The sequence below is a fragment of the Castor canadensis genome, chromosome 13, assembly GCF_047511655.1.
Source record: "Castor canadensis chromosome 13, mCasCan1.hap1v2, whole genome shotgun sequence".
In the NCBI taxonomy this organism is placed as follows: domain Eukaryota; kingdom Metazoa; phylum Chordata; class Mammalia; order Rodentia; family Castoridae; genus Castor; species Castor canadensis.
This window is the reverse complement of record NC_133398.1, coordinates 40,306,069-40,326,293: the sequence shown is the minus strand read 5'-3', so window position 1 is coordinate 40,326,293 and position 20,225 is coordinate 40,306,069. Positions and strand designations below refer to the sequence as shown.

Here is a 20,225-nt window from a genome sequence, read left to right as displayed (position 1 = left end):
TACTGTGTTGAATAGGAGTGGGGATAGTGGGCATCCTTGTCTGGTTCCTGATTTTAGAGGGAATGGTTTCAGTTTTTCTCCATTAAGTATAATGCTGGCTGTAGGTTTGTCATATATAGCTTTTATAATGTTGAGGTACTTTCCTTCTATTCCTAGTTTTCTTAGAGCTTTTATCATGAAATGGTGTTGGATCTTATCAAAGGCTTTTTCTGCATCTATTGAGATGATCAAGTGGTTTTTGTCTTTTGCTATTACATTTATTGATTTTTGTATGTTGAACCACCTCTGCATTCCTGGGATGAAGCCTACTTGGCCGTGGTGAATAATCTTTTTGATGTGTTGTTGAATTCGGTTTGCCATTATTTTGTTGAGGATTTTTGCATCAATGTTCATTAAGGAGATTGGCCTGTAGTTCTCCTTTTTGGAGGTGTCTTTGCCTGATTTTGGGATAAGTGTGATACTGGCTTCATAAAATGTGTTTGGCAGTTTTCCTTCCCTTTCTATTTCATGGAACAGTTTAAGCAGGTTGATATTAGTTCTTCTTTAAAGGTCTGATAGAATTCAGCAGAGAATCCATCAGGTCCTGGAGTTTTCTTTTTGGGGAGACTCTTGATTGCTGCTTCAATTTTATTTTGTGTTATAGATCTATTCAGGTGATTAATTTCCTCTTGGTTCATTTTTGGATGATCATATGTATCTAGAAATCTGTCCATTTCTTTAAGATTTTCAAATTTATTTGAATATAGGTTCTACAAGTAGTCTCTGATGATTTCCTGGACTTCCATAGTGTTTGCTGTTATCTCCCCTTTTGCATTCCTGATTCTACTAATTTGGGTTTTTTCTCTCCTCATTTTAGTCAGGTTTGCCAGGGGTCTGTCGATCTTGTTTATTTTTTCAAAGAACCAAGTTTTTGTTTCATTAATTCTTTGTATGGTTTTTTTTTTTGGTTGCTATTTCATTGATTTCAGCTCTTATTTTTAGTATTTTACTCCTTCTATTTGTTTTGGGATTTGCTTGTTCTTGTTTTTCTAGGAGTTTGAGATGATTTGGGATCTTTCAGTCTTTTTAACATATGCACTTCTGGGCTATAAACTTTCCTCTCAGGACTGCCTTTGCTGTGTCCCATAGATTCTGGTAGGTTGTGTTTTCATTTTCATTGACTTCCAGGAACTTTTTAATTCCCTGTTTTATTTCATCAATGACCCAATGTTCATTAAGTAATGAGTTATTTAGTTTCCAGCTGTTTGCATGTTTTTTGTCTTTACTTTTGTTGTTGAGTTCTAGTTTTACTGCACTGTGATCAGATAGTATGCATGGTATAATTTCTATTTTCTTATATTTGCTGAGACTTGCTTTGTGCCCTAGGATATGATCTATTTTGGAGAAGTTTCCATGGGCTGCTGAGAAGAATGTATATTGTGTAGAAGTTAGATGAAATGTTCTGTAGACGTCAACTAGGTCCATTTGATCTATTGTATATTTTAGATCTTGGATTTCTTTATTGATTTTTTTGTTTGGATGACCTATCTATTGATGATAATGGGGTGTTAAAGTCTCCCACAACCATTGTGTTGGTGTTAATATATGCTTTTAGGTCTTTGAGGGTATGTTTGATGGAATTGGGTGCATTGACATTGGGTGCATACAGGTTGATAATTATTATTTCCTTTTGGTCTATTTCCCCTTTTATTAGTATGGAATGTCCTTCTTTATCTTGTTTGATCAATGTAAGTTTGAAGTCTACTTTGTCAGAGATAAGTATTGCTACTCCTGTCTGTTTTCAGGGGCCATTGGCTTGGTAAATCTTCTTCCAGCCTTTCATCCTAAGCCTATGCTTATTTCTGTCAGTGAGATGGGTCTCCTGTAAGCAACAAATTGTTGGATCTTCCTTTTTAATCCATTTCGTCAAGCGGTGCCTTTTGATAGGTGAATTAAGTCTGTTAACATTAAGTGTTAGTACTGATAGGTATGTGGTGATTCCTGTCATTTAGTTGTCTTAGTTGTTTGAAGGTTTGATTGTGTGTACCTAAGTTGAGGTTACTCTCTACTGTCTTGCTTTTTCTTTTTCTGTGGTTTGGTGCTGCCTGTCTTTTCATGGTTAAGTTGGGTTTCACTTTCTGTGTGCAGAATACCTTGAAGAATCTTTTATAGTGGTGGCTTTGTGGTCACGTATTGTTTTAATTTCTCTTTTTATCATGGAAGACTTTTATTGCTCCATCTATTTTGAATGATAGTTTTGCTGGGTAGAGTATCCTTGGGTTGAAGTTATTTTCATTCATTACCCGAAAGATCTCACCCCACGCTCTTCTTGCTTTTAATGTTTCTGTTGAGAAGTCTGCTGTGATTTTGATGGGTTTACCTTTGTATGTTACTTGTTTTTTCTCTCTTACAGCCTTCAATATTCTTTCCCTAGTTTCTGAACTTGTTGTTTTAATGATGATATGTCGTGGGGTAGTTCTATTTTGATCTGGTCTGTCTGGTGTCCTGGAGGCCTGTTGCATCTGTATGGGAATATCTTTCTCCAGATTTGGGAAATTTTCTGTTATTATTTTGTTGAATATATTACGCATTCCCTTCGCTTGCACCTCTTCTCCTTCTTCGATGCCCGTGATTCTCAAGTTTGGTCTTTTGATGGAGTCGGTGAGTTCTTGCATTTTCTTTTCACAGGTCTTGAGTTATTTAATTAATAGTTCTCAGTTTTTCCTTTAATTACCATTTCATCTTCAAGTACTGATTTTCTGTCTTCTATTTGTTCTATTCTGCTGAACTGGCCTTCCGTTTTTTTTTTGCAGTTCTGTTTCATTCTTTTTTGTGAGGTTTTCCATATCCTGGGTGGTTTCTTCTTTAATGTTGTCTATTTTTGTCCTGAGTTCATTTATCTCTTTATTAATCGTGTTCTCTGTTTCACTTTGGTGTTTATATAGTGCTTCTATGGTTTCCTTTATTTCTTCTTTTGCTTTTTCAAATTCTCTATTTTTGTTGTCTTAGAATTTCTTGAGTGTCTCCTGTACATTTTGGTTGACCCTATCCAGTATCATCTCTATAAAATTGTCATTGAGTACCTGTAGTATGTCTTCTTTTAAATTATTCTTGTGAGCTTCATTGGGTCCTTTGGCATAGTTTATCTTTATTTTGTTGGAGTCTGGATCTGAGTAACTGTTTTCTTCATTTCCTTCCGGTTCCTGTACTAATTTTTTGCTGTGGCGAAACTGGTTTCCCTGTTTTTTCTGTCTTCCCCTCATTGCCCTTGTCGTTGTTATTGTCCCTGTACTGTGTGCAATTAAGTATCTTCTAGCTTGTAATAATAACAATGGTAATATTTAGAATGGAAGGGTGAGAGGATATGGAAAGCAAGAAGTTAAAAAGGGACAAACAAATAAACAGGCAAATAGGAAAAAACAAAACAAGGAAACAAAAGTTTCAAAGGTATAAATAGGGAGTGTTGGTGTACTAATTGACAGTAAGCTGAACAGGCATTAGAGAGACAGAGAGGATTGAAAATAAAAAAATAGAAAGAATAAAGATAAGATTAAAAATAAAAAATAAGTAAATGAAAGAAATATATATATAAATAAAATAAAACAAAATGAAAAATAGAAAATAAAAAAAATTTAAAAAACAACCTCCAAGTTTAAATGCAATGAAGTTTCAGTCTTAATAATTTTGGTGTCCATCTCAGTCTCCAATCCTGGAGACGGTGCCTCAGATGTTGCTCTGTAATTGTCTCATCAAAGGGGACGCATAAAGTAGAACAAAACTGCACACACACAGAAAAAAAAAAACACAAAGTGTCCCAAGTTCAAATGCAATACAGTTTCAGTAGGTTTTTCAGTATGCAGATGTAGTTTGGTTGTTGTCTCATCACGTTAGGGAGAGAGAAAAAAAAAGAGTCTGGAGACAGTTCTGTGAATGGCTATCTGCGGCTGTGGCTTGCCTGCCCTCTGCTGTCAGCCTGCTGTTGCTGGAGGCTTTATTTATGCAGATCTCAGAAGTGAGCTTAACACTCACCCAGCCCTGCAGGCTTTGTTTACTCAGAGTCCTGTGTGGGAGCCTCTGCTACAAGCTTTCCCCTTTCCAAGCACACTGAGGGAGGTGACACTGCACCCGCTTTCTCTGGCCTGCATCTTTATTTACAGCTCACATGGGAAGTGGGTCATCCCCCCTCTCCCTTGGAGTTTTCCTCCCACTGCCACTTTTACAAGTTTTCCCATCCTGATTACTGGGCGGTCCTGCTGCTCCTGCCAGCCTCCGTGTTTGTTTATAGCTCATGAGGAGGTGGGTTTTCCCCCGTCTCCTGTGGAGTTTTCCTCCCTCTGCCACTCTCACAAGCTTCCCCGCTCCTGGTTTCTGGGCGCAAGCCCCTGCTCCCACCAGAGCCTCTCTGGCCAGGCCCATCTTGTTTATTTACAGTTCCGGGAAGGATTCCCTTCCCCCCTCTTCGGCGCTCAGGGCGCCCCACCCTCTTTGCAACGTGTGTTTATTGTTCTTATTGCTTATTACTCAGTTTCTCTTATTTCCCTGGGGGGAGGTTTGTCTGTCCAGGGGGCCATGTTGTTCTGGCCCAGGGTTGTGGGAGTACACATACCACTTAGCTCACCTTGTCCATGTCTTCCTACGCTATCTGGGCGTGGGTGACTGGCGGCCCAGGGGCCCTCCTGGTTTCTCCGTTTAACGTAAAGTGGAGATTCTCTGCGTCGGTTGGAGGTTTGGAGGGGTCAAAGTTTTGCCTCTTCTCGGTGGTTTTGCCTGCAAGGTGTGTCTCCAGCGTCTCTCCAAGATTTCACTATAGGAGGCTCGCTTTCTGCTTCCTCACTCTTGCTGCCGTCTTGGAATCCTCTGGAATTTTTTCTTAATATTTAAAATTATGTCATAGTTAAAATACACAGAAACATGATATTTATATGGTTTAATAGGTGACAAGATTTTGCCATGTTTATTTCAGCACTCATACGTTTTTTGGTTGTTTGGGGCAATACCGAGATTTGAAATCAGGGACTCATGCTTGTTACGCAGGTGCTCCACCACTTGTGCCACATCCCTACCCCTTTTTGTTTTAGTGGTTTTTCAGGTGGAGCCTTACGGTTTTTTGTCTGGGCAGATGTAGACTGTGATCTTTCTACTTATAACTCCTGTGTAACTGGGATGTCAGGTGTGCTCCACACCCAGCTTTTTTTGTTGAGATGGGGCCTCAATAACTTTTTGCCCAGGCTGGCCTCAAATTGCCATCTCCCTGTCTCTGCCTTCTGAGAGGTTGGGATTACAGGCATAAACCACCACACCTGGCTCTGTGTTTTAAACAAAGTGATATGTAATGCTTTATGGCTAAAGTCACCTTCCCCGTATCTAGAAATGATCACTATTTGAAGTTGTAAGACTCATTCATGTGTTTATACTTTTGCTACCTTTTTTTTTCACGTGGTTCTTTATATGTAAAGAGCAAATTAGGTCCATAAATGTTTGACTTTTTTAAATGTCTTCTATATTATAATTATAATTATTATTGTAATTATTATATAATATTGTTATAGATGTTTCTCCATGTTGGAAAATATTAGGGTTTTTAATCTTAAGTTCCTAGAAGAAGCCATCTTTTTTTTGTGATTTTCTTGATTTACAAAAAAGGCAGTTTCATTTTAGAAAACTATTAGAAAAGTATGATTTTGCTTTACCACAAGCATAACTTTTTCTGGTTCTGTAGTTTGGAGGCTTGTGGTCTTATATATAGATACCATACTGTAAAAGGCCAAAAAGCTTCTCTTTGATTTAATCTTTGTGGAATTTGGAATGGATTTATTTAAACACTGTAGCTTTTCACAGATGTCTGTGTACTATTTTTGGAATATGGAATAACAAAGGCCTTGCCCACAAAATTTGACAAAATACACATAACCAAAAGAGCTTTTCCATGTGACTGTTGACAGTCTATGAAACTGGCTTCATGCAGAGCTATTCAGTCCGTCACAGAGCCTCACCCCAGATGATGGCTTGTGTAGAAAAGATGTGGGAGAGCCTGCTCAGTCTTTTCATTACATTTGACTTGTACCTGTAGCATGAATTTTATGCATTATATCTTTGAAAAAAGTCATTTACTTATTCAACTACTGTGATTACATAATTTATTTAGGTTTATTTAGGTTGAAAGAATTTTATTTTTAGCACTTCTGTTCAATTTCTAGACACTTCTGTTTCATTAGAGTGTGTTTCTCATTTTGAAAAACTTTCCTTGATGTTATTTGTATTTTGGGGGATTACTTTTTCTTACTTTTTTAAAAATAGGAACTATTTTGACATAATCTTAGATTTACAGGAGAGTTGGTGGATAGACAGTACAGAGTCCATGTTACCTTTCTCCCATCTTCTTCTAATGTTACCACCTTAAATAACAATGTACATTTGTCAGAACTAAGACGTTGACATTGTTATGGAATGTATGTATGTATGTATGTATGGTATGTCTTCTCAGTCATGTCCCTTAGCCATTCCAGGATCTAGTCCAGGATACCATGTTATTTTGTGACATTGCTTTTTAAGTTTTATTTTTAAAAGTAATCTGAAACATACTGGGCTAATTTATTTGTGTTACTCCGAAGGCTAGTATATAAGAGTTGTAAGGGGATTCTGAATATGGGCTATCAAGTTTCAGACTTTTCTGTTGTTTCTGCTGCTTAGCATCTCCGCCAGGTTGGCGTTGTGGGCAAATTCGTGGAGTTCTTCGGGCCTGGAGTAGCTCAGTTGTCCATTGCTGACCGAGCTACAATTGCTAACATGTGTCCAGAGTATGGAGCAACTGCTGCCTTTTTCCCAGTTGATGAAGTTAGCATCAAGTACCTGGTGCAGACAGGTAGGTGAAGATCTGTGAAAGCAGAAGCTCCTTGTTAAAGTTTTCACAGAACACATTATTGGAGCTCTCTCTTTGTCTTTGTCTCTGCCCCTGCCCCATGCAACGCTCTTGGGTTAGAGTTACATAACTTTTTTTTCATCTCCATAGGGTCCAAATGTGTTGTTGGGATTTCAGAAGTTCTGAGATGGAGATAGTATAGCCAATAGAAACAGTCTCAGTCAGTACTCCAGAGCCTAGATCTTTACTGGATGTCAATGGTTGGCATTGAGCAAGTGTTGTTAGTAAGTGGTGAGTGCTGTCTGTGGGGTACCTGTTGTGTACCAGACACTCGGTATGTACTTGCTGCTGTCTTCATCACACATTTATAGGGTGGCTTGATTGATCAGTTAATTAAATAATAGGAGAGAAAACTGACCATCAGAGAAATGTTATTGCCCAAGGCTTAGATAGCAGAGCCAGAACCAAACCTGAAGGTGCCTGGCTCCAAATACGGAAGATACTGCAGTACCTCTCTTGAGTTGTCCAGAAACCAAACTAAGAGTCTACATTGGAAAGTATTTTATGTCATGGAGCTTTTACTTTGTATAAATTTGTTTAGTAATTTCTCTTTTTTGTGTGTGTGTTTCAGTGCTGGGGATTGAATCTAGGGTCTCCATACATAAGTAGGCAAGTGCTCTACCACTTAAGCCATGCCCTCAGCCATTTTCTGTTTGTCTCACTTGCTTTACCCAACTTGAGCAGACCTGGAGTTTCAGATCCTCCTGCCTCTGCCCCCAGAGTTGTTGGTATTATAGCTACCATATCTGGCTAAGTTTGACTTTTAACTTTGAGATAGCCTTTTGTTTTTAATTTCTCAAGTTTATTGTAAAAACATTTAGTACTCATTCGGTTACTCATTTAATACATTATCAATATCTGATGTAGGGCTAGGACATACAGCGGTGAACAAGATAGATGAAAGAAGAGAATAAATAGTTGAGGGTGTCAGCCTTAAGAAGAGAAGGGAAGGCACAGGAGAAAAGAGGTCAGGTTTTTTTCTGTGGTGCTGGAGGTACCACCACAGTTCATAGTGGTCCATCTATCAAATTGAAGTGACTATGCTGCTTTGAAAGAGTGAAACCCTTTCTCTTACCCAGCCCTAGGAGAAAGAAATCTCTCCTGCTCATTGTTTTGAAGGGGAGGTGCCATGGGATCTAATGAACAGTGGGCTTGACACCAGGCCATGCTAAATACGTTAAAGAAGCCCCTTATGCTGTCTCTTATGAGGTCCATATTGACAGACCCATGGCCTTGACAGCACAGTTGAAACAGGCAGAAGAACATTGTGACCTAGGGTGGACCCAGCTTTCAGTTTCTATTTAACTGAGAATCGATGAACTGTATGTCCACGGCATACTTTATGGGTGTTATCTTCTATACCAGGATCTTGATATGAAACAAGTAGCAGAGGGCTCAGGGTCATATTCCTGGTGATACAGCACTGGGAGTTAAGTCCAAAGACTTCAGAGCTAAACTTGGGTTTGGATCCTGGTTCTGCCGTACACTTGCTGTGTTCCATAGATTTGAGTTTCTTTATCTGTATATGAAAATAGCAATAGTACTTTTCTCAGAAGGTCATTATAAAAGATTAGAGTGTGAAGTAATTCTTTTACTAGCTGGAGGTTTGGGCTGGAGATGAGATGGATAATGATTTTAACAGTAGTAATGTAGCATACCAGTAGTCTTTATGGTCAGTTGAAGGCAGATCACAGGTACAATTAACTATTGCAGTTAGCTCAGGCTTAGAATCCTCCTGATTAAGGTTTGTAACCAAAAAGAGGATGAGTATCTATAGGAAAAACCAGAATCTTTTCCAGAAAATTATCTGTTTGATAGGAATGACAGATCAGTTAATGACTCCTAATAAAAAGCAACAGCAATCAGAGGGTCGGAGTGTGTACATGGAATACATATCACTTACATACTGGTAATGGAGGTGTTAATTTCATGGCTTTAACCAGGAAGTATTAATAGGTATTACTTGTTACTACTGATGTCATTTAGGTCGTGATGAAACCAAAGTAAAGCACATTAAAAAGTATCTTGAAGCTGTAGGAATGTTTCGTGATTTCAGCGACACCTCACAAGACCCAGACTTCGCGCAGGTAGGAGATGTGAGAGCACCACCCACCAAACACGTTTCTACATTCCCAACACTGCAATTTTAGTGGTCTGTGTTTTTCCTTGGGGTGGGTGAGTGTACTTGTAAGAAACCAGTCACTGCAAAGTCATCGTAGGGGACCAGTGCGGTAAAAGGCTGAAAAATTGAAAGGATAAGGAAATAGTAAACAACAAGATACTTTGGCAATAAAAACCCTGTATGAGCTGCTTTATGGAGCAGGTAAGTGGAAGACACTGGCAGTTACTATAGTGTCCACTCTGCACTCCTGAGAGGCAGCAGGCGTCCTTCCTGGCCCATGCTACTTAAATGCCCATCTTGCTCTTGGGAAATCAGTCCCTTACAAATGTTTTAAGATGAACCTTGGCTTCTTTGTTTTGGGGTGTGTTGGTTTTGTTTACTTGCTTATTTTCATTATGATGTGTCACCATGACTTGTGCTTTCTTCTTTATGGATATAAGGTGAATTCTGTAACTCCTTTTGGTTGAGTAAATAGGTTGTGGAGTTAGACTTGAAAACAGTAGTACCTTGCTGCAGTGGACCCAAAAGGCCTCAGGACAAAGTCGCTGTGTCTGACATGAAAAAGGACTTTGAGAGCTGCCTTGGAGCCAAGGTAGGGCCTCTGGACTCTGCCCTGTGTCCGATTTCTTAGTTCCAGGCTTTTACCCCACTCGATAATGAATCTTTCTCACTTGAAACTTCATGGCACTTGGTCTAAAAACTTTTGATGTGATTCCATATTCTTTAACTTATGCAGTTGATACTTTATTTTCATGTATGTTTTCCCTTATTGGAATGTACTTTGGAGCATAACATTTGTGTCAGAATCATTTCGGCATCCCACAGATCTTGTACACAGACTTTCAATGACCATATCCCAAATAAATGATTAAGATGTTCGATAGCCTGTAATCCTAGCACTTGGGAAGCTGAGGCAAGAGGATCATGAGTTCAGTGTCAACCAGGGCTACATAGTGACACCCTATCTCCAAAACTAGAAAGATCTGTAATGAATTGTGTTCATGGACAGCATTCATAGTTTCAGCATTCACATTTTTGAGGAGGGAAGAAAGTATTGTTATTAATTTTAGTGCAGAGTAAGAGTTAGAAATTATGGATGCCTTTTGTAAAGATTTTAAAAGAATAAAGAGAATTTTTCTGTGCCATTTTGAAGCTTAGAGGCAGAGATATTTGTGTGTTGTAAATAATCGATCTTTAATGTTACAGTTACCAAAGTATTCATTCTCCTTCATTTTTTTCTTCCTAAAGCAAAATAGATAGATATTTTTTATATTTTTCTTCCTGTATATAATCTATATGATTTTTTTCTTCCTATAGCAAGGATTTAAAGGATTCCAAGTTGCTCCAGACCATCATAATGACCATAAGACGTTTATCTACAATAACAGTGAATTCACCCTTGCTCATGGTTCTGTGGTAATTGCTGCCATTACTAGCTGCACAAACACTAGCAACCCCTCTGTGATGTTAGGAGCAGGTAAGTGCATTTAAGTCCACCCCGTGAATGAGCAGGTGGAAGTCTCTCCAGATATGACCCAAGGTTGTAACTGCATTGTACATATAGTTCTCTGAACCTGTCTTTCTGGATGAAGAGATATCTACTCAGATATATCTACATAACAAATAGAATCCAAAGCATTTAAAGTAGGAATTATGATGCATCAGAGTCTTTTTCTTTAGAATTAGCCCAAAGGAAGACTGAATTTCTGCTAATGCCCAGAATCCACATCAGACCTCAGAAGGAAAAAAATACCTGTTGTCATGTCATAGACTTTGTTCTCTGTAACTCCACTGACCAGGGAAGTTTCATAACATCTTGATGCATTGGCAGTTGCATCTGAATCAGGGCACAGGGCACTGTTAATAAAGCTCAGTGCACCTGACCTGTTATGCAGTTCTGGTGAAGCAGTTAATATTTACGTGCTGGGGTCACTAACATAAGATCTCTTTAGTTTCCAGCTGTGTAATCATCCCCAAGTTTTCTCTGTGTCCACAGGCCAGTGTCAACAGTTCTTTCTTCATGAGCATAAACAGAATCTTCTTTTTGAAGAGTCCTTACGTTGCTACCTAAGCTTTCCTTATTTGGAGCAAACTAGACTTCTTAGGATTCATACCAAGTTTGCCTATAGTCCTTGTCCCTTTACATCCTCACCCCCACACCTCATTTCTTTCCTGTTTCTGTGACACTTCCTGAGTCAGAGCACCCAGTGCTGCGGTAACAGTCTGTATTTGCCCTGCCCAAAGGTCCAGGAACCTTTGATCTTCTACTTGAGAAATACCTGTAGTCTAGATGGGTTTTTTTTTGTAGGCTGACTGTGTTCCTCATCAACCAGTACACAATTCATATATTTTCAGAAAAAGCCCTTTAGTTGTAATTTCTATCCAAATCAAACATAATTAGAAAGATACTTTCCCTACAAAACGAAAAACTCGTTTTTAAGTGGTTCAAGGTTTATCTCTTAAAAAAAGAAAAGTAAGCACATCTCTTCATTTGCACGACTGATTTTGAGCGTAAGTGTCTCTGGGCAGTGGACTTTTGATTTCTGTTGAGCAGGAAATGAGACTGAAAGATCAGATGCTTTTTGAAGTGTTCTTGGCACCTAGTGTAGGTGGTCACTCACTGTGTCTGTGTTCACCGTTTCACAGGATTGTTAGCAAAGAAAGCCGTGGATGCTGGCCTGAATGTGAAGCCTTACATCAAAACCAGCTTGTCTCCTGGAAGTGGTGTGGTCACCTATTATCTGCGAGAGAGCGGAGTCATGCCTTATCTCTCTCAACTTGGGTGAGAGAGAGTTTCCTCTTATGCTCTTGCTTTTGTTGTATTTTTTTCCTCTTCTAAATTGCTGTGTCACCATGTAATAGCTGAGAGCTTATCTGATGCTGTCTAATTGCATAGCCTTTTATCAGATGGTAGGTGGACTTGAATCCTAACATTCCAACTGAATAGGGTCCTGTTGTATAGTTGTGTTGGTTGTTCACCATACAGTGGTGCCTTCTAAGGACAGAGCCTATGCTCTGCTTACCGAGCATTGTGCTTCTAGGTTGTCTGTTCCCACTGCAGGAGGTACCTTATTTGTCCTGAGGTATGCCATGGGCTGGCAATGGCTCTGTCACTGTATGAAAATAATTATTTACTTTGGCTAAAAGCATTCTAATTCCTTGAGGCAAATTAATTACTGGTTGTCAAACACAGTTTCTCTAGTTCCTATATTATTCTTAGTTTGACACCTGTTTTCTCCATGTGCCTCATAAAATTCAAAAGTCCTTGGGATAATATAATAATAGCAGTGTAGGGAGACATTAAATGGCATATATGATTTCAACCTTTTAACTTTCTAGATTATTTGATGACTATTTCTTATAAGTAAAATATGAATAGTATTCTTAGGTATGCTATATGGAAACCTCTCTCAGGAAGGAAAGCTTGACAGAAACAGCACTGTCCCGAACTTAACTCACACATAAAGTAGCTTTGTGACTCAGGTGTCAGGATTCTCTCTCTTGTGCCTAGGTTTGATGTGGTAGGCTATGGTTGCATGACGTGCATCGGCAACAGTGGGCCTTTGCCTGAACCCATGGTAGAAGCCATCACTCAGGTAATTACGGAGGAGCCTGCATGTTTCCGAGCCATTGTTTCTTTTCAGATGATATGTGACAATAATGCTGGTAATTTCAAGACAGTCCATGGAAACAGGGGATGTGATTAAGTATATGGTCTTTAGAACTAAAATTATAAGCAATATAACCTTGGACAAGTTAATTAGCTTGTTTGTGCCTCATTTCCACAACTATAAATTGGAAATGATAATAGTATCTATTTTATAGAGTTAGGAAAATCGTGATGATAAAACATTGCAGTGCCTGGCACTCGAGAAAGTGCTTAATGCCTGCTGGTTTTGACTATTAGGGCTCCAGAATTGTTCATTTATGGTCATTTGAAAATTAGTCCAAAATAAAACAAGTCTCCATGTAAATGAGTCTAAACTAAATTATCCTGGCTTGATTTTTGTCTCAAAAATTCTGTAGCCTTGAAAAATACTATTGAAGTATTACACTTACTGTGTAAGTCACTGTGGCTTCCTTCATCTGTCAGCTTTGGTCTTTCCCACCTGTTTACCAGGTAGTAATAGCTCGGACATTATGTTCTAATGTACCTAGTATTTTCTTATGAGCAGAAATCACTGAACATACCTTTGCTGTTTTTGATACAAAATATCTCTCACAGGGACACTATTGTCTACCCTTGTCCCCATAGCAGGAGACATAACAGGTGAATGGGCAGCTGAAAACTGTTACTGATGGTCTGAGAAGAGAAGTACAGGCAACCTCTTTTCTTCATGACCGCATTTTTCTCTTGCGTTCCACAGGGAGACCTCGTAGCTGTTGGAGTGCTGTCTGGGAACAGGAATTTTGAAGGTCGGGTCCACCCTAATACCCGGGCCAACTATTTAGCATCGCCTCCCTTAGTAATAGCATATGCAATTGCTGGGACTGTCAGGATCGACTTTGAGAAAGAGCCATTGGGTAAGATTTTGGTTTTGTGGCTGTGATTTTTTTTCCAGTGAATTAAAAACTATTAGTTGAAATAAATTGCTGCTTTCATTAATAAAAATGAAACAGAGAACCTCCAGAGATAAAGACGGGGAAATATTTGCAGTATTCTCCAATAACTGAAGTCAGTAAGACTCTGCTGAGGGTTAGAGGTGGCAAAAGGGAAATAAATGCCAAAAATAGTAGAGATTTGCTGTTCTAGTTTCTTCTAAAGATCCTCCCTTTTCCACTCCTGCTGGACTCTATTGATAGCCTTTGTTTTAATAAATACTTTGTAGGAACATTGCAGATAGTTTAGCTTCTTAAAATTCAGGAGAAGTGATGCTTTGTCTCCTTTCCTGGCGGCTTCCTTGCTATACCTCCCTCAATCCATTCTAAGCAGATTAGATAATATGGACACAATACCTCTTTCTTTGAGTTACCTTTAGGAAATCATAACTTTAGAAGTACAGTTGAGTCTATATTTGTAACTTTGCTAATTCACTAAAATATATTTCAACCCTCAAATCAGTATTTCTGGTGTTTTTATGGCCATTGACAGATACACAAGACATGAAAACTGATCCAACTCAACACACTACACTGAGGTCAAATAAGGCTACACTCAGCCATCTTGTTTCAACTCTAGCACTATAAACAAGTTTCCTTTTCAGTCTACTTAATACCTTTTATCCCCCACATTTTTGTGCTTTTGTGGTGATTTTGCTGTTTAAAATGGCCCTTGAGCATATTCTAAAGTGCCGTCTGGTGTTCTAAGCAAGACTGTGGTGTTTAGATAGGCTTCATTCACGCATGAACTTTCGTGCTGTAGACTAAGTCTACTGTTGATGAGTCAGTAATGGACATAGTCCACCAGTTGCTCGGAGGGATTGGCTTCAGGACCCTCCCAGGATGTCAAAATGAGCAGATGCTCAAGTGCCTTTTATAAAGTGGCATAGTATTTGCATAAAACCTACCCACATCATCTATAGATGACATATAATAATGGATACAATACAAATGCTATAAAAATAGCCATATAAATATTGAATTATTTAGGGGATAATGACAAGAAAAATACCTGTACTTGTTCAGCACAAGTTTTTTTCTAAATATTTTCAATCTACAGTTCAATTACCAGATGTAAAACCCATGGATATGGAAGACCAACCTTATTTTAAATAAGATGTCTTTAAACAAAAGAACATATAAAACAAGGTTATGTATTGATCAGTTGATGAAAATGTGGCCAGAAGCTCTGAGGGACCTAACCTGTGCTTCTCCTAGGGACAGGGGCTTAGAATTTACCAGTTCAGTATTGGCACTAACTTCACAGAACGTAAGTACTGAGAGAAAAGAGACCTGACTGTATCTAAGAATGAAAATGGAGTAAAAGACAACATTTTTCTCAATAATATGTTTTCCCTAGGGATAAATGCAAAGGGACAGCAAGTATTTCTGAAAGATATCTGGCCAAGTCGAGATGAGATCCAGGCTGTGGAGCGACAGTATGTCATCCCTGGCATGTTTAAGGAGGTCTATCAGAAAATAGAGGTGAGGCCCTTGCTCCCTCCCATCCTCAGGAATCTAGAGAAAGCCCTTCTTTGTGTCATATCTGCAGACTTTGAGGCTAATGGCAGTATAAACTGTAGAAAGTAACATTTATATTTTTGTTTAAGTAGGAAAGTAGTTCTCCGTCATTTTTCTCCAATGACTTCCCACCTTTGCAAACCCCACACTCCCCAGGTGCTCCCAGATTAGGACACACAAATGACAGATGGCCTCGAGAAGAAAGGCCTCAGGTCCAGCCCTACAGAGTTCCATTCCATTCTCAGACACCTTAAGTGTCACCTGTGGAGAGGACCATAATGATCACTGTGTTGTGTCGATGAGGTGGAATCAACTGAACTAGTCAAATGTACTGTTCAGTGCATTATTTGGTTGCTTAAAAAAAAAAAAACACTCAGCAGGAAGTGCCCAACTGCTGAAATAAGGAAAACTTTCTGTGCATTTTAAAATAGAAGAAAATGAGTGGGGCTCAGTATCATCTTCTGAGACTCTTGGATGTTATTCCTTTCCCTGCTTTTCCCTGTTAAGCTGCCAAGGGCCAAAGAAATGAAATGAGAGCAGGATTTTCTGAGGAAGTGGGAAATGGGCATGGAATTCAGGCACTGTGCCTCCCACAAGGAGCTCATTGGGAAATAGTATTAAAGACTTAGCAGCCATAGTGTTGAAGGTATTTCTCCAAAGCCAAGTGAATAGACCTGTGAAGAGGCTTCAGGTCAGTTTTAATGCATAGCAGCTGTCATTTGCTGTTCAGTATCCATGTGACCTGGCAGTCCACTTTCCAAAATATTCAGAGTAAGTAATTTTCCCTTTGGTACATTCTAGATTATTGTATCATTAGTTATTTATAAATAAGTGTATTCATTATTTCTGTGTAACAAATTATTTCAAAACTTAGTCAAAACAAAAGAACATATCATCTCAGCATCTGTGGGTCAGAACTCAGGTGCAGCTTCACTGGGTGCCTCTGACTTCACAAGGATCCTACAAGATTTCCTGGGGGCTGTGCTTTCTGGAGAAGAATCTGGTTAGGCCCATTTGATGGATGGGCTGAAGTCTTCAGTTCCATTACTGACTCTTAACTAGAAGCTACCCTCCTTCACAGCCCACAGCGTGGTAGTTGATTTTCCATCAGAGCAAGCAAGAGAGCAAGAGTCAGAAGACAGAGTCTCTTTGTAACTCTGTCTTTCCTGGAGATAAGTTACTAACAGGAAGGAGTCACCTACAGCTATGAATTCCAGAAGGTGGGATCTTCCTGACATTTTACCAGAGCTTATGCTTCTTTAAATTAGTAAGACATTATCTTAGTATAGAGGGACTCTTGTATGGCTATTTAGAAAAAAAAAGGTTTTTATTGTACCTCTTAGCTTGAATGTTTTGTGTTTGCATGTTTAATTTTTCCCTGGAATGGAATGTGATTATATCTTTTTTCTTTCTTTCTTTTAAGACTGTTAATGAAAGCTGGAATGCCTTAGCAGCCTCATCAGATAAACTATATATCTGGAATCCCAAATCTACATATATTAAATCACCACCTTTCTTTGAAACTCTGGTATGAGTTTTTATTTTTTAACAAAATGAGTTATTTAAAAGGTTTTTTCCTTATAAAGTCCACTTTACTACCCCATTTCCTTGCTTGGACTACCCATTTTATTGAAACCTGGTGAGTCTTTTAGGAGACTGGAGTGTTGTGTCTGTCTGTAGGAACTGTTTCTCTGTCCAGGGGTTCATTGTGACTGTGCAGGCCCCCTGCAGCAACTACCACCTAGACATGGGTCAGTCAAAGGTGACAGGCTATTCTAGGACATTCTCAGGGCTTGCCAGGTTCTCAGTGAACCCTGATGGTTCACTGTGGAAGGGGAAAGGAGAATGTGTCCTCATCTGAGGAGTTCTGGGAAGATGAAGAAAGACTGTCATTTGCAGCTGTTGCTTTTGAGGGGATGGTGCCAATACTTTGCCTTCTCCTCAAGGCTGAGATATGAATGTTTTGAGTAAATTCACCTTATGTTTATAAACATCTTTGCTAAAAACCAGAAAACTAGAATTTTCCATGCACTGATGTAGAGCTGTCACCTGGTTCAGGTTCATGGACCACTACTCTTGAGGCTCACCTGGTGATGTGTTTGAGAAAAACAGGCAAATGCTAACTTGTTGTATTCTTTGCTAGACTTTGGACCTCCAGCCCCCCAAATCTATAGTGGATGCCTATGTGCTATTAAATCTGGGAGATTCAGTAACAACTGACCACATCTCTCCAGCTGGAAATATTGCAAGAAATAGCCCTGCCGCTCGCTACTTAACTAACAGAGGGTAAGAATGAGCAAAGCAGGAAAAACTAATGGTAAGAGTGGAGTAAATGAAGCAAATGAGGCCAGTGTTTCTCTTTTCACAAGTTCTCTCTGGAACCAGACTGGTTTTTCACCGAACCCTGGGGCTTACATACCGGTTGATTTTTCTGTTTGTTGCTTAGTAGCTCCATGGGAGAATCCATCAGCACATGAATCCCAGCAGGGGGCAGCAGAGAGTGACCTTTTTGAGCAAGTGTACACATTAGGCTCAGGTATCATCCTGCCAGCAGCTGTGTTGGAGGCTGCTCATGCTTGAGACTCTGCATGATACAACGTAAAAAGCATTGCCATGTTCTGGTTGTTTACAGAGAACTGTAAACAGAATTTGAAGTTCATCCATCCATTCATCAGTCCCTCAGACATGCCAATATTCATAAGTAATACATCAATATTAGCCACTATACTGATAATGAGGTTAGCAGTTCCAAAATCTGACTTTCCAAGAGTATCTCATGGGGAGACAAAAATTCCTGGCTCCTGTCCCGACCTTCTAAATCAGCTCCTTCAGAGATGGAGCCCAGAAAGTGGTGATTCTCTTTCACATATGAACTTTTTAGGGAATTGAATGAAAACAAATATAACATCTCCCCCAAAACTGCATGAACCCTCACATTCTGGGTAGAATTTCAAGGGTTCCTACACATGCTTGTCTGGTCCTGAAGTCAAATCATAGACTCTTTTAATCCTCAAGTTAGATTTGACCATAAAATCACACTAATATTCACAGCAACCCACTAATGTTTTAAGAAACATGCCAGTGAGCTGGTCACTGTGTTAAATTATAATATTGTTCTTGATATCACAAAATTTCCTTTCATTGGAAAAAAAGATTTTCCTCTGGTTTTGAGACCAGAAATAATTGCTCTGCTACTTTGGTACTGCTGTGATTTTCATCTTATGAAATTTGTAAATCATGTTGCCAATATGTTGCCTTTGCCTTGAGATCTTAATAACTCAAGAACAAATTCAAACCTACTTTTGGTTAATTTATTTAGAAGCAAGTTCTAGGTCAGAGGTCTAACTCCAGGGGTTCCAACATGTCAGGTCAGCCACTCGCCCCCATGCTTCAAGTACAGAGATGAGTAGTGGTGAAGGACAGGGAAAGGAGACTTACGTAGCACGGGCATGCCATGGGAAGAGGCAAAGTAATCATTTTAGCCCACCTTTGGAGAACGGACATGAGCTTTAGTTTTAAATAGGGTAAGAATTAGGGCAATGGGTGAGAGGTCTCATAATATTTAACAGTCCTGGTCACAGGTGTGGCCTGGTGGTCAAAAGTGTGTTCAGGCTGATCATCATCTCAGGATTGGTAAGGCAGGGTGTGGTCACGATAAGAAAGTCATTGCTGGCTGGGGGTAGTTTCAACTTGTGACACAAGATGTTATTCATCAGTCCTGCAAGGTGACTTCTCAGAGCAAAGAGATGTACAAAGGAGGCAGGGAGGCCAAGTTTTTGTGCACTTCTGGTTAACTTGGGAGCCCAAGAAAGAAGCAAAAGTAGTTCCTAAAATTTTTTCAACATTTTGTTGACCCCCATTCTAGGCTTCCATCTGACTATCATATCCTAATTATTCCCTTGTTTCCATCTTCTTATTTTTAATCTGTCTTTTTACCTCATATGAAGCTTTATAGGTTACCCTGCTGAATACATAAAATAAATACTCTTTTTAGAATCCCTCCTGATTTCTCTGTCCAGATTTGAAAGTTAATCCTGATGAATATTGAGTTCTGCCCTTTACCCCACTTTTCACTCCACCCTAGTTGAAGGTATGAGAATAGCTTTTCTGCCTTAGAGAAGAATGCTCAGTAGATTCAGAGCAATAGCTAGATTCATGCCATTTTTCTTTTCTTGGTGTAGGCTAAGTTTAATCTTTGTTCACTCTACTAAACTGGCTCTTCTTCTGCTTGTATTATTAGACTAACTCCACGAGAATTCAACTCCTATGGCTCCCGCCGAGGTAATGACGCCATCATGGCACGGGGGACATTTGCCAACATTCGCTTGTTAAATAAATTTTTAAACAAGCAGGCACCACAAACAATACATCTTCCTTCTGGAGAAATCGTGAGTATTGCCTCTTCTGCTTCTTTCAAAAGCCAGTATTTCTCAGGCCCTAGGAGACTGGGTGTTTACACATTGACTTTCCTTTTGGTTTTATTTTTTTTCTTCACAGCTCCATCCTACCCTTGGCTTCTTGTCATTCCTCTAGCCAGTTGCCTATATGTGTGAAGTTTATCACTAATAGATATTAAAACCTCATCTTGCTTAAAGATTCTATATCATGAGTGGTTTAAGTCTCTTTTCTTGATAGTTGAGATAAAAAGTCTCCGAGTTAAATTTGATGTTTAAAGTCTTGGAAGAGAAATTCCAAATTAAATTAGAGGATATTTATCAAGAAGTACTACTAATGATCTTACTAGTATTTAATTTATTTCCCCATATACATTAGGAAAAGAAGGAACATGGAGGCCCTTTGAGTCTGCTTGAGTCCTTAAGGAAGCCACATGGAGCTGGTATATATACATAGCCAGGATATTTATTCACAGATTTGGGGTGTGTGAGAGGTAGGGAAGTCTGCAGATTGTGCCACGCAAGTCTGGGTTTAAGTCCTAGCCCCACCTTATACTAGCTCTAGAGGTTTGGGCAAGTTACTTCCCTCTGAGCTTCATTTTTCTTATCAGTATAGTAGACATTAACCCTGCTGTATAAGGCTCTAAGGCTTAAAACAAATTAGAGTGACTTGGAAAATCAGTCTACCCAC

General features: G+C 39.2%; 1 protein-coding gene across 4 annotated transcripts in view; it reads left to right on the top strand.

The window, feature by feature from the left end:
• Aco1 (aconitase 1) overlaps window positions 1-20,225 on the top strand; it is a 61,766-nt gene that overhangs the window by 31,791 nt on the left and 9,750 nt on the right. For all 4 annotated transcript variants that reach the window (XM_074051627.1, XM_074051629.1, XM_074051628.1 and 1 more), the window contains 11 exons: window positions 6,670-6,841; window positions 8,885-8,985; window positions 9,496-9,612; window positions 10,338-10,497; window positions 11,667-11,802; window positions 12,532-12,616; window positions 13,388-13,544; window positions 14,980-15,104; window positions 16,564-16,668; window positions 17,284-17,426; window positions 19,381-19,528. In XM_074051627.1, the coding sequence (XP_073907728.1) occupies window positions 6,670-6,841; window positions 8,885-8,985; window positions 9,496-9,612; window positions 10,338-10,497; window positions 11,667-11,802; window positions 12,532-12,616; window positions 13,388-13,544; window positions 14,980-15,104; window positions 16,564-16,668; window positions 17,284-17,426; window positions 19,381-19,528 (1,449 nt within the window). The remainder of the gene's footprint in view (window positions 1-6,669; window positions 6,842-8,884; window positions 8,986-9,495; window positions 9,613-10,337; window positions 10,498-11,666; window positions 11,803-12,531; window positions 12,617-13,387; window positions 13,545-14,979; window positions 15,105-16,563; window positions 16,669-17,283; window positions 17,427-19,380; window positions 19,529-20,225) is intronic.